The 15184-nt window shown below is 30.6% G+C and overlaps 1 protein-coding gene across 1 annotated transcript in view; it reads right to left on the bottom strand.

Annotated features, from left to right (window-relative positions):
- Positions 1-2928: 2928 nt before the first annotated feature.
- The window catches only part of LOC148271626 (guanylate cyclase 32E-like), a gene marked incomplete at both ends in the record, with an annotated part of 61537 nt that continues 49281 nt past the window's right edge, over positions 2929-15184 (bottom strand). Inside the window, 2 exons of the mRNA XM_088241139.1 lie at positions 2929-3052; positions 5819-5959. Coding sequence (XP_088097265.1) covers positions 2929-3052; positions 5819-5959 — 265 coding nt within the window. The remainder of the gene's footprint in view (positions 3053-5818; positions 5960-15184) is intronic.

Genomic DNA, 15184 nt, shown 5'->3' on the forward strand with positions numbered 1-15184 from the left:
AAAAAGAAAAGTGTTTTACAAGTTATAGGTAAGCATAAGCTTTATAAACGCCTAGGGTTTCCTTTGTTGTAATATGTATTATGTTTGGTTATTCTATATTTCTGTTTCACTTCATCGAGTTTTTTTTTAGATGGGAGTAACTTATTTTTCATATTGATTGTTGTACAGTTATAGTTTACTGCAACTAATCGCTTTATTAGCTATAACTATACTGCCGCCATAAGAAAGAAGGACGTTTCTACATAAAACGAAAAACGGAGAAAGTAAATATTTTGTAACTCGGAGATTGAAAAATTCGCTGCGTGAAAAATACTACAAAAATTAAGTATATTATTATGCGACAGAATGTATTATGGTTTGTCCTGACGGAATATGTATGTTAATTTTAATAAATTTTACGTTTGTATTTAATAATTATCATTTTCATCCTCTTTTTAGTAAAAAAATACAAGAAAATATGTTATACTTCAATGAAAAGACGTTTCTAGCTAGAAATGCCCTTTTAACGTCTTTCTTTTTTAGTGTTAATATGCCGATAGATTCTAATCAACTAAATAAAATAGACGTTACTGGCCTTTTACGGTTTTTCAAACTAGTAACGCCGACCTAATAATCAATGAACTTTGAAATTACTAGCAGATCTTAAATTTAATTTAAAACGAGTAGGTACATTCGTTTCAGATGTTTTAACGGAATAGAAGGAAGAATAAGTATTTTAATCTGTCTTAAATAATTATATAAGTCAGAACAGCCTTTTATGTTTAGCAAATTTTGGTCCAAATTTTTGTAGACAAGGACTGGATTTAACTCCATGGGGAGCTGTTTATATTAACATATTACAACAGAGATAGAAAACATTTAAGAGAAGATAATATAGAAGTCTGGACATCTACAGGTCTTATGACCTGTCAATGGCTGGTTTAAGTGGCCACATTACACACTGTGTATCATTCACCATTCTGCCCATATTCGAACATCTATATTCCTTCAATTCTTTCATTTGTTGATGTTTGTCAAGTTAAAAAGCTGAAACCTTTATTTATGCGGGTGAGATTCATCTAATTGAATTCTACCTACATACTAGGCAACGCCTGAAAATCTTATTTTTTTTATTTTTATACTTCTTCATGAACCAGGTGGATTTATCAACAACATTTTGAGTTTGTTCAAATTTTTGTAGACAAGGACTGGATTCTTAGTAATCTTCAAGACTTTTCGCAGTTTACTCTCATTTATTAGTGAAAATAAAAGGGTTGTGGTTATTTTAGGAAGATAGATATATTTTTAGTAGATCTGTATTTTTTTCCTGATTCCAAATATGTATGTAACTTATTTTCGAAAAAAATGTTAGATGCGTTCTTCTTTCTTATGACGGCAGTATAGTGTAAGGATCTAGTGGGATGGTCAGCTATAGTCTTGTTTCTGAACTTCTCCGCATTTGCTTAATGAAGAAGAGGCCACAGAAAACTAATTCAATATAATAATATCAATAGACCTTCCGTTCCACTTGAACAGTGTTCGGCATTTTGTGTCATTTTGTTGATTTCTCAATCGCTCTTACTATTTTATCCATGTAATAAAGAAATATCACCCCTCTACGAAAGAAGCGAATTCCTTCAAAATACTCGTGAAGAATATAATACGTTCCCTCTTAACGTAAAATTTTTACTCGCCCAGAATGATTTGGATACTTATTTACTTCTGACCAAATTCTTAAGGACAAATAATAAAAATATTTGAATTTGTTAAATATTATTTGCCAAATTTAAATAATAAGTCTAATTGAATGTCCTTCTTTACTTTTGGCCCAAAATTTCATCTTATGTTTACGTTTAATTTATATGGTAATAATATTTTATTGTCACGTAACTCTTTCTTACTGATTTTAACTACCTCACATTATATTATATTTTTTCGTGGGTATGGGTTTTTTTTTGTCGTTCACTGAAGCGTATATTCTTAAAATTTCTTATTCTTGTTTCTAAGAGCCAAAGTCACTCGCAAACGAGTGGAGGCGTATAAAAAAAAATATATTAGTGAACTAGTTAAACGAATTAAAAAATGTTTATACATATTTATTAGATTAAGGAATAATTAAAAAATCAATCATTTAAAAATAGCTCATTACTCAATTGTACAATCTTTGTTACAATATGGTATTGTAGGATAGGGTGGTGCATATGCCAATATATTAAACCCTCTTAAAATAGTACAAATATTAATTATTAAAGTAATTTTAAAGAAACCCCTTAACATTCAATACGGAAAGTATATATAAAATATTTAAGGTCTATACAGTAGACACTCTTTATACAATAAATTCTATAATACAAATATATAAAAAAGAAAAAAATCAAAGAATTTGAAATGAATGAGTCACTCAGATACCAACATAATATTAACATTCCTTAATTCCATACAAGTCATGGTCAAAATAGCTTTGTATTCAAAGGTGTAAATAATTATATTAATCTTCCTAATGAACTAAAAACTATTAAAAATAATATATCAATTTAAAGTTAATCTAAAGACATTTTTTGAACTCGTGTAAAAACAACATTAAATTTTAATTAGTATAAATGTATTATTGTTTTATATTTTTTCTTTATATAACCTATGTTTTTCTTTTTCTTTTCATGTACTCGTATTTAAAATTATATAAACTCTTATAAATAAACAACTAAAACAGTGTAAGTCACTCTCCAAGCACAAAAGTTAGTCTCTTTTTTTGGAGAGTTACAGTGATATCATTTACTAGATGTGTAAAAGTAGAAATGTTTAGAATTTCACAAAAATATGTACTTCTTATTTAAATAAAAAAAAATAAAAAAATGAACGATATATCACAAATGAACCGTTGACAGAATTGAAGACATTTGGGAGGTACACAGTATGTAAAGTAACACTACAAAGTAAAAGTAGTCCTACCTGCATAGGCGTACTGTCAGCAGATAATTCCGTAAAGCCAACTATATCACTGAAATAGATGGTCACACAGTTGAAACTTTCAGCCTGGACGGGATCTCCTCGCTTAAGAGCTTCTGCTACACTCCTGTAAGATATTTTAACTCATTTATTATTTATAACACCACTTCCATGTCATGTAAACACATGATTTAGAAATCAAACAAGTATAAAATTAAAATATACAATAATATATGCGCATGTGTGTATGCCTGTATTTTCATCTTCTCAGGCTTCAGTTTGAATGTCAAAATGTCCAGAAATTTCAAAGAGAGCAATCAAACAATATAACCTGCACACCACAACAGTTCTTTCTGATGATGTAAACTCATGACAGTATCAATGGAAAATATGGCGAAATACATGTACATACATATATTTCAGTTTTGAACAATATGTCCAGGAACTGTATCATTTAAAGCTGGCAACTCCACTTGTAGCACGCCGAACTACATAATTCGAATATTATATAGAATATAATATTATATAGAATATTCGAATATTATATAGAATATAGAATATCTTTCGCTACTTTATTTTTTTATTATTTATTTATTTTAAAAATAAAATAGCATACATAATTGAATTGTTGTTCCCGCATAGCCAATGTTTGTCTGTGGGTTACATAATGTTTATATTTTTTTATGAAAGGTGGTACAAACTTTAATAAAAAAAGAAGAAAATATATATGTGCACACTTAAGATTCACTTGTTTTTTTAAATAAGTTTTTGATGATTTTTAAACATGTATTTAAGTTTTTTTCGTCTCGATTTTCACTAGTTATTAAATTTAACAGTTTTACTTATTAACGGACATTGTCCATGTATACAATTTAAAGGTTTTAAATATAACAATAAAAGAATAATTAAAAACAAAAAATTAAAGAAGCATTGACAAACATAAAGGACATCAAGACAAGATCTGGACTTTTAATTTAGTGCTCGTTTAAATCGTTGTAAACTTAAACTAAAAAAGTCCAGATCTTGTCTTGAGTTAACAATACGACAAAGACGGGTCATTGGAGAATTAAGGCCATAGTTTGTTCTATGCTGATCGATGAACAGTACTTCATTGTTTCTTAACCTACGAGTTGGAATATTGAATTTTTTCTACTACACTCTCCATTGTTCTATCGCCATAGTAGTTTTTCTGTCGAGGCACAGTCAGTTGCGATGCCGATAATTGTCGAGTCACGATCTGATGGGTTACTTTAAATTTAAAACTACAGTTGAGGAAATGATATGTCACTATCTTATGACACTGTTTGTTAATAGACAAAACGTAAATGTAGTCAAATGATACTTTATCATTGTCTTTTACCTCAATCTTTATTTTTACAGGTACGATGGTTTTTAAAATTTGTACTTGTAGGTTCAATACCCTGTCGGTATAAGATCTGAAACTTACGCTCCATATTCTGAATCCATATTGAATTATTGGCTTAACTAGCTCAACTTGACAAGGTTCAAACTCCTAGTATATAAACAAATATTTTTTCTACACAGCACATACATTATCGTGATAATGATGATAAAAAATTCACTAAAATCAGCAGATGGAAGAAATGAGGTTATTAGTTTCGTTAGCGCCTGCTACGTACTGAATAAGGTATTATATTTTTAGATATAATATTTAAAAAAACCTCAAGAATGTAATAGTTTTGATCCGTATTGCAAAAGTTTTTAGAAATATTTTAAAGCATTTTAGCAAAAAATTAGATTATTTTCGGTATCGCAAATGATATATTTTCCAGCCATCAGTTTTATATTAACTCTGTACACCTACTTTAATCTTGAACGTATTTGTAATAATATTTCTTGGAAGTTGCAAATCGCAACGTTCATCATTTTATTAAAATTTGCACGAAACAATGAATAAATTATTCAATTCGTTGGGCCAAATAATTTCTCAAAGTTATTTTGGGTCTGATTCAATAATAATTAATACCCAAATCTAAATTGTGTAGGGAAAATAATCAAACTGATTTGACAGGCAGATAATAGACATTGAATTGACATCTCATAAAACATTATGAAAAACTGATTAGCATCGAAAATATTCAACAACAAATGTGGAAAATGTAGATATTTTGTAGAACAACCAAATTTTGCTTAGCGTCGTTTTTTGCTATAATATAAATAAATAATTATTCGGTGTTTTTTTTTTTCTTTTTCTCCTTTTCTACATTATGGACATCACCAAATGTCTCCAGGAGACCATATCGCTTACCAGTACCCTCGTCTCCCATAGTTTTGCCAAATAAGCAAAGATCAAACTGGTTTGACTTCCCTGCATACTGCGTGATAAAATTGTGCGCGGCGCCTACGTGCGGACACCTAGTCCACGCCGCGCCGTAAAACGCTCGCCGCTATGGCCACGCACTCACGAAAAGTCTGTTTTTAAATTCTTTTAAGCGCATTTTGCATTTCCGTTAGAACATAAATTTTGTTAGAATCTAGTGTCAAAATGTTTCTTTCAGTTAATAAATATAATTCATATGTATATACATTTTACTGTGGAATATAGAATTTCATGAACTTCTCGCGATTTTCGATCTAAGAAAAAGTGTGGCCTTGTTTTTAAAGGGTGCACCTGTTTTATACGGGAACCATTTTTTGCCGAATTCCATACACGTTAATGTTTAGATTCTCACGGATTTTCTTAATCATCCCTTCTAGCTATCAATATTATATGTTTTAAATATCAAATATCTTGTTTTTCCTGTGTTATTACGATGTCCTCCATCTTAAGGGTTATGTCAATTTATAGTTAGACTTACATTGATAAATTTTGGCGTTACTTTCAATTTAATCTCAAATAAATCATAGTAAAGAGGTGCCATTTATTTCTTACTTTGGTAGCATTCTGTGCAGAAGCTGGTCTGTCCTTTTCTTCTCTTGCATGAGCTGCTCCGTCCTTTCTGCTACGAGCCCCTCTAAGTTGTACGCATATTTCTCCATCATAGCCAACATGTTGTCAAATATATTTGGTTTCCTACGAAAAAAATAAATTATTAGTAAACGATAATTTAAGAATGTTTAACCCTTCCGGGATCAAGGGAAGTATGTAGGGTTCCCCAAGTAGCATAATTTGGAAAATTATTATTTTGCCTAAGTTAGGAATGTATCATAATCATTAAAATATTTTCCAGACGAATTCTTTCAATAATAATGCACACTTGTCTTTGCCTTACCTCCGTGTAAACAGAAAACAGTACAATATATCGCGTTACAGTTTGATTATCTTTGATATGTCGGTTAGTTTGCAGGTTCCCTTTGTACTATTTAGTTGCTTTTTTCCAGCCATAACAAAAATCCGGATTTCGTGTTTTACATTTTACATATATTCCCCCTCCTAAATTCCACTGTACTACCTCGATAACAGGTGGTGTGATATTAGATATTAGATCACTATTCAACGTGTCAGAGAAAGAGTATTTCATGAAAAAAAATATGATTTTCGCAGAAAACCAGAATTATAATGAAACAGCTTTGTAAAAACTACCTGCAAATCATAATTACTTTTTTTAAAGCCTTATTTTCTAGCATTTTACCTAGTACCCTCAGGAACTGGCCGATTTTTTCCCCATTCAGGTGGATAGGTCAAATGCATGCAGACAAGTACTGGATTCTACCTTCAAAGGAGTTATCGAGATTGAACAAATGAAATAATAATTGAAGATTTTTTCATTTTTATTGAAATCATGTTTGAACATGTTTACATATGTATTAATAAAAAATATACGGATATACCTAGAATACATACAAAGAGAGAACAAAAGTGCAATTTTTCCCATCAATTATATTAAAAGAATATAAAAATGAGAAGTAGTTAGAAAAATAATAATTGTGTATACCGATAATAAGTACACAATTTAAATGAACAACGTAGTATTCTTCTTCTTCTTTTTCAGCCTTATTCTCTCCACTGCTGGATAAAGGTCTCTTCCAAACGTCTCCATTCCTTCCTATCACCCGCTTTCATCATCCATGTTTTATCGGCAATAGAGGCAATGTCGTCGACCCATCTTTTCTGTGGCCTTCCAACACTTCTTTTGTTTGCCCATGGTCTCCACTTTAATATTCTGGGTGTCCATCTGCCATTATTTTGTCTCGCCAAGTATCCTGCCCACTGCCATTTCAATTTCGCTGCACGATCCATGATATCCACGACTCCGGTTCGGCACCTTATTTCTTCATTTTTTACTCTGTCTCTTAGACATCTGCATCTGTCTTTCCATGGATCGTTGCGTGCATTTTAATTTCTGGCTACTTTTAAGTGTTACAGACATGGTTTTTAGTCCGTATGTTGTCACCGGCAATATGCACGGTTTATATACTTGTCTTTGTAAACATATAAGGACTTTTTTATTTTCAAAAATATATTTAAGTTTGCCAAAAGCAGCAGTAGTATTAAGGTACTTAAGTTTGAAGATAATGAATAAATACACTGACTTTTGAAATTCAAGAATGTTATTTAAGTAAAATCATTGGCAAATAAATGCATTCTCCTAATTGGCGAGTGTACACTGTAGTTTGTGGTAGATATATTTACAAAGAAGAGTTATGGTATATTGGAGAAAAATTGCATGTATTTGTTGCCGCCTTGGTGTTAACGTCAAATAAGTAAAATAATTTATTGTGACAAGTACATCAATTGGGTAAGCAAAAATGAATATGGGTATGTAAACAAAGACAGAATAGAGAAAGTTACACAGTGTGTAAAGTAATCTACCGAGTTTTCGTTGGGAAGTACGATAGAAAATGAGTGTAGGAAAACTAGAACGTGTAGAAGAAAATGGAAATATTTCTACAGGTGCACTGTGTTTCGCCTAGAACAAGCTGGAGGACAATAGTCGTTTTAATATTGTCAGGAACTAGTGATATTGCGTTCTAAACAACCCCTCAGTGGTAGCAATGCCAAGTTTTCTTTGGGCCAAATTTTGTAGGATTTGGGTGCACAATCTCAAGAAACGATCACGTATTGCCACGAAAAAAGATTTATTGACACTTGTGATGTCTGATCGCGTATTGAGTTCCTTCCTAAAAAAAAGAACCATCTGATAGCGAAACTGACGAATTCGTAGAAGGATTTTTATAATAATAAATCATTCATAATTGAAGAATTAACTCTGTGGTCAAGCGTTTAACAAAATGTTATTAAATATTTGTATATAACCACTTACCAATTTTTCTATGTCTAATGTTTTATATGTTAGTGCAAGAACTATGGAATTCAGTTGGATGAGAATTGTTATTCCTTTTTGTAAAAAAATGATATTTTTATTTGAATAACGTGCACTTTGTGATTTTAGTGTTAAGCCCGAATTTTCTTTACTATGCAACAATTTGATATCTGAAATTTAAAATAACCTACCTATAATTATATTTGTATAATATATTATTTGTGTATTTGTTAGGTTTAATTTAGTAACCATAAAAAAATAATCTCTTGTATTATTTATATGACATGAACCTATCACTCCTTGGGCCTTACTAAATTAAAAGTTAATATTAAGCATATTATTATTGGTTAGTGCAAATAAAATGGGCATAAAAAGACGTGGGTAAGACCCTGTCACCGAGAAGATACGTATCACTTAATCTGCATCACCAAAGTGACCGTATCTTTTCAGTAGTTCAATTGAACGAATGTATCTTTGCACATTCGGTTCATTTAGGTCATCATATCTCCGCATCTTTCGCATCATCGTATCATTTGTGTTTTCATATCTTTCGTGTCTTTCATGCCTCTAGTTCGTTTTGTTTGCTTGAGCCAAATGCGTACGAGCGGTGGATAAAACAAATAGTTCTAAACCTTTGGCTGGTTTGTCAGCACAATTTTCTTTATAGATTTGATGACATTGTTTTTTAGATATTATAATATCACAAACCTGTTGTACACAGATAAATTATTTTATTTACAAAAAGAACGTTATATCATATATAATAGAATGTTATATTCCATGCTAGGTTTATTTATTTTTTATTTACTTAACAATTAATTTTTAAACTCCCTGAGAGGGTTTACATTTAAAAAAATAGTTTTTTTATATTTATAACGTGTACATTTGTACAATATATTATAAAATAAACAAAGGTAAATAAAAGAAAATACATACAAACAAAATTAAAAAAAAAAACATTAATCGGCCTCTAGCACAAAATGGAAAACTGACCTTATAAGTTATTCCACAATTGGGTTGTTATTTTAACATTGTTTCATTTGTAATTATTTTTTAATGTTATATCTTCCGATTGGACTGTTATTCTGAAAGTGATATATTTTTATCACTATTTATTTTAAGTTACTTTATATTTTTTAAATGTTAATTATTATGGTTTAACACGGGCACAGCCAAAAAAGCCCTTTATTAGGTTAGTGAATATGAATGTTTTTATTAAAATTTATTTCGACCGAAAAGGAAAACATTTTTGAGAAGGGAATATGGAAGTCTAGGCATTTACAGGGCTTATGACCTGACTTGACTTCCATATTCCCTTCTCAAAAATGTTTTCGGGAAGGGAGGAAATCCAGCCAGTCTGCAAGCATTTGGACATAATCAAACATTTATGAATGTTTTTATTTATCAATGAATGTTTTATTAATTCATTAATTAGTAAAATTGTTTTTGTACATATTTATACTAAACAGAAAAATATATAATCTAATAAACTCGAGCGAACAAACTAACTCTTGTTCACATTAGAGGGCATTAATAAAATATGAATACCTAATGTTTTCATCTCATCGTAAATAATCATTCATAAAAAAACATTTACATTGCGACATTTTATAATAAGTGTCAATTAAATTTCAAATGCCATTCCTTTGCGGGCGGCACTGACACCAACGCGCGCGGGATATAAAGGAGAACAAATAACAAGCAGCCAGTCTAGGCATTTAGGCACCTACTATAGATACAGAGTGTATATGTCGGTACCTAATCTACCTACTAACTACAGAGATAAAGACACGATCTCGTTCAATGAATAAACTAACTGAGCTATAGATCCAAAAGACAAAAAGATATAAAAGAAACAAATGACATGATGATCTATTTAGTTTTGCGCTCTTTTCGTTCGCGAACTAGCTGACTGAGATGAAAGAAACATGTCTCTAGTTCAATGTTTCTGACATTGTCAGTATGACAGGGTCGTTCGCGAACTACACACCTCTATGTGAGACGTGATTAAAAAATCGATGGCGTTAAATAAATTTTTAATTTTATTTTACGTAATATTTTTTCTAAATTTGTGTCTTAAATTTCATGTAAATTTTATTAAAATTTATCTATTAGTAATTTCATTGGGTGTGGGTAATTTATCTATTAGTAATTTAATGGCGGCCTCGTGGTGTAATGGTCAGCGCGTATTCCTACCATACGAGAGGTTTCGGATTCGATTTCACATGTTTGACATGATTGCGTACCAATGCCTAGACTTCCATATTTCCCCCTCAAAAAGGTTTTCCCTCTCTGTTGCAACAAATTTAAATATGAATAACTCCCTATGAAGGAAATCCAGCCACTCTGCAAGCATTTGAACATATTTAAAACATTGTTACTTTATCGTGATTGAAATTATTGTAAATGAAATCTTTTTTGTGATTTTTACTAAAACAGCGCTTTGAATGACAGATCATCCGTATTAATTATAATGATTGAAAAGTTAAAAAAATTAACTTTATGGTATTTTAAATAGGCGGTATAAAAAGGTTTTTTTAGTATGGTTCATAAAATCACGTTTATTTCGGTTAAAAAACATTTTTATAACCTTTTCAAGGATCGTCGTCAGATTTTCAGATAAATTGGAAACACTTCTGAAGAAAGAAAAATGGTTATGGTGTCATTGATTTAATACGTTATATTATTCAACTCTGGAAAATTCTACATGCCGTTGCTTTTTCTTTTATCTTACATATATAAATAAGATACCTTTTGTCATATTTATAATATGAAATATGTTTTATGTACTTGCGTATTTTATACATGAAACAAGCTACCCCAAGTGGTTAAGACCGATAATATACATAGTGAATCAGAAACTAGTGATTTTGGTATTCTACAAGGTACAGTTTTGGGGCCATTGCTATCAATATATTATGTTGAAATGTCCTAATGAACTAAAAACTATTAAAAATAATATATCAATAAATAAATTTAAAGTTAATCTAAAGAAATTTTTTGAACTCGTGTAAAAACAACATTAAATTTTAATTAGTATGAATATATTATTGTTTTATGTTTTTTCTTTATATATTTATTTATTTATTTTATTTTATTTGGGATTTTTACAGCTATTACATAAACAAAATAATTAGAAAAATCTTAACAATATTAAAGCCAATTAAAAAAATCCACTGTAAATATAATGACACATAATGTATAAGAAAAGAAGTTTAGTAATTGTATTTGAGTGACGTTTGTATTCATGTGTATGTGAATGTGTGAATGAATGAGGGAGAGGATACATGTGAGTGTGGGAATGAATGAGGGAGAGGGTGCGTGTGTATGGGTGCGTAAGTATGAAAAAAATATTTGCTTAAAACTTGTAAATTGTATTAAAAATGGTACAATAAAGAGCATAGTAAAAAGTTAGAAACCTTTTTGTTAAAATTCAAATGACAAAATGATATAAATTGTTTTTTTTAAATTTTTTTTAAGTATATTAAATTTCAAAACCGTATTCTGAAAAAAAAAAGCATTTTATTTTTTAAATTTAACTGATACAAATCGAATGAATAATGTGCGACGAGTCCTATACAATACAGTAGGTAACCACAAAATGCAGTAAATACGAAATACAGTACGTAAATACGAATTACAGGGCTTATGACCTGTCATTGGCTGGGTTAAGTGGCCACTTTATGTAGGTACTACAACATTCCCCATTACGCTTATTTAGCGAATATCCACACGCTCAAATATCCATAATCCTGAATCTTGAATTTGAAAAAATTCTACCTCATCTCTGTAGGGATATAAATAAAAATATATACCTACTCCCGTCTTAGGAGAAAATCCAGATTTGTGTGCAGGTACACGAACCAAAAAAATGTTATAAAAAATCTGGTATAAATATAAGTAAAAATAAATTGCAGAGTCATCTGCAGGCGTTTACTAGTACTTAATTTAACTCGGCTGATGAGTCTTAACTACATAAAAAATAAAGTAATCTGCTAATTAAATACTTAACTTCAATATCAATGCATAGATGGCGCTTCCAACTCGCTTGTGGATGGGTTCTTGATTCGTAGCATATATACAAAAACCAAAAATGTTACCTGGTGTGGACATTCGCTAAATAAGCGTAATGGGGAATGTTGTAGTACCTACATAAAGTGGCCACTTAACCCAGCCAATGACAGGTCATAAGCCCTGTAAACGCTCGAATATCCATAATCCTGAATTTGAAAAAAAATTCTACCTCATCTCTGTAGGGATATAAATAAAAATATATACCTACTCCCGTTTTAGTAGAAAATCCAGATTTGTGTGCAGGTACACGAACCAAAAAAATGTAATTTAAAACACGTTTGCTAAAAATCTTTTATTATTTAACACCGAAAAAGCATATTTGATGCCGTTCACTATAAACAAACTCTACATTGATCCACAAACAAAAATAATCATACGAAATTCCAAATATAACTTCAGGTGATCAGGTAAGAATAGTATTAATTTGATTGATTAATGTATTTTGTTATTGTATAATTATTTTAAAATATGTATGTATTTCAAGTAATTTTTAATATGTATAGTACACGATTACTAATATATCAAACTCGATTTTTTTATATTTTTATTTTTAAGCACTTTTTAAACCACATATATGTAAATGACAGAAATGCCGTATATAAATAAATAAATGAAAAATTAGGACTGGTTGTATAGACCCAAATTTAAAATAGAAAACATACATTAATACGTTAAGCGAATAGGAAAGTGTATATATATATTTATAAGACTTAGAAATGTCTTTAAAATTTAATAATTGAAAACGGTGTATTATTCAATTGTACAATCTTTACTACAATATGGTATTATTGGTTGGGGAAGTTCCTACACAAGTATTATAAACTCAGTAAAAATAGTACAAAGATTAATAATTTAAGTGATTTAAAAAAAACCATCAACATTCTTAACCAAATAACTATTTCGAATTTTTAATGTCCCATCAATTGACAAAATATATTTCAAATAATCAATTTTACAATTTATACAGATAACTTTTTAAATCTACACATTAAATGATTCACGTGACATCAATATAATATTAGTATGCCAAAATTTAATACCAAGCAATTTGAAAAAAGTTATGTAAATCTAGGAATAAATTTTAATAACAATTTGCCTGACGAAATAAAAATTATTAAAGTCTTTACAAAATTCAAGCTAAAGGTAAAAATATTTGTCTATCAACCTCCTTAATTAAATGTTAGTTTTTAACATTTAAGTTTTTTACCTTTAAATTAAAGAAATATGTTTTTTAAAATTTTTTTTTAATATTTTTTTTTCTACAGTACTTGATGTTCTTTTGTTAAGCAACTTAAAAACCTTATTTTACAATTTTCTTCACTATGTTATAGTATGTATGTGGGTATATGTGTATGGGCGTGTGAGTGAGTGTGCGTGTGAATTTGTATGCACCCGTATTCGAGAACCTTGATAGGTTGATTGACCCAGAATCCGAGGACTCACCCGAAATCGAGGATGTCATCGGATTCAAAAAGTAAAAAAACTGAATGCGAACCTATACTCTAGGCATTCTGATTGGTCAACTGACAAATTTTGATCAATCGGAGCCGGTCATCATTTTTATGGTTTTGTTGAGTGTTTTATTAGTACGGGTGTGCGACCTCCAGGGCGATGCGGCCCCTTTAATGCTGGAGTATTGACAATAACATACAAACCCTAATCCGAGGACCTTTCAGTCCTCGGTTATGGTTAAAAAAATGTTAGTAACCGAGAGCCGCAGTGTTAACTCCAGGCGGCGCCACTTGCTCGAGTGTGAGGAAATTTTACGTACACCCTGATCCGAGAACCCATCTCTCGGTCCTTAGGTGTAAATGTGATAGTTACAATTGGTAATCAACATAAATACTAATCACCAAATGAAATTGAACTGCCCGAAATAAAATCTATGAATCATAAAATGATGGCGACATTTACTTTAAAAGGCTCAATAAAAATCATGATAAATTTGATATGAAGCTAACGTCACAAACTTTGATTATTGGATTTGAAAACAGTGTTATATTTTGGTTAAAATCCTTTTCTTACTGTGTGATAGCGAATCGTACCGTACGACTAAAGCTTAGTAAGACAAAGGTAAACGATATAAAATAAATATAGTCAAGCTGATTTAAATTTATTTCAACAGTAAGTGTAAGTGTGTAAACTGTGTAAAGTGGCCACTTAAACCAGCCAATGACAGATCATAAGCCCTGTAAATGCCTAGAATGTTTTCCCTCTTTGTTGAAATAAATTTAAATATGAACAACTCCCTAGAGAGGAAATCCAGCCAGTCTGCAAGCATTTGGAAATAATCAAACATTGTTGAATTACTACCTTGTAAAAGAAGAAGTATAAAAATTTGAAAATTGTTTTCAGGCGTTGTCTAGTAGGTGATTTGGTTCAGCCGGATGAATCTCACCCGCGTGATAAAGGTTTCAGCTCTTTTATTTCACACAAGTCAACAGATGGAAGAGTTGAGGAAATGTGGATGTTCAAACATGGGCAGAATGGCGAATGTTACACAGTGTGTAAAATGGCCACTTTCTCCAGCCAATGACAGGTCATAAGTCCTGTAAATGCCTAGGCTTCCATATTCCCTTCTCAAAAATGTTTTTCTTCTCGGTTGAAATAAATTTAAATATGAACAACTCCCTAGGGAGGAAATCCAGCCAGTCTGCAAGCATTTGGATATAATCAAATATTCAAGCTGTTTCACGGCCAGACCGCGAAACTTCAGAGGACCATTCCTCATGGTGAACTTCAAAAATATTCGTGGCCCGGCCCTGAAACGCCGCCGCCGTTTATAAGAAATGGTTATTAATATTATAAATAATGTATTTATTGCAATGCTTTACAACTAATACAAAACTTTTTTCATATTGATGTCTTGATTTGCTACAAATAAAATCCGTGTTATGTCGGCACTTGCGGATGAGTAAATCTCTAGAATAATTTACATGTAAAATATTAATTAAATGAAA

This window comes from Micrasema longulum, unplaced genomic scaffold (assembly GCF_059751315.1).
Source record: "Micrasema longulum isolate JH-2025_06_02 unplaced genomic scaffold, ASM5975131v1 h1tg002761l, whole genome shotgun sequence".
NCBI classification, from domain to species: Eukaryota; Metazoa; Arthropoda; class Insecta; order Trichoptera; family Brachycentridae; genus Micrasema; species Micrasema longulum.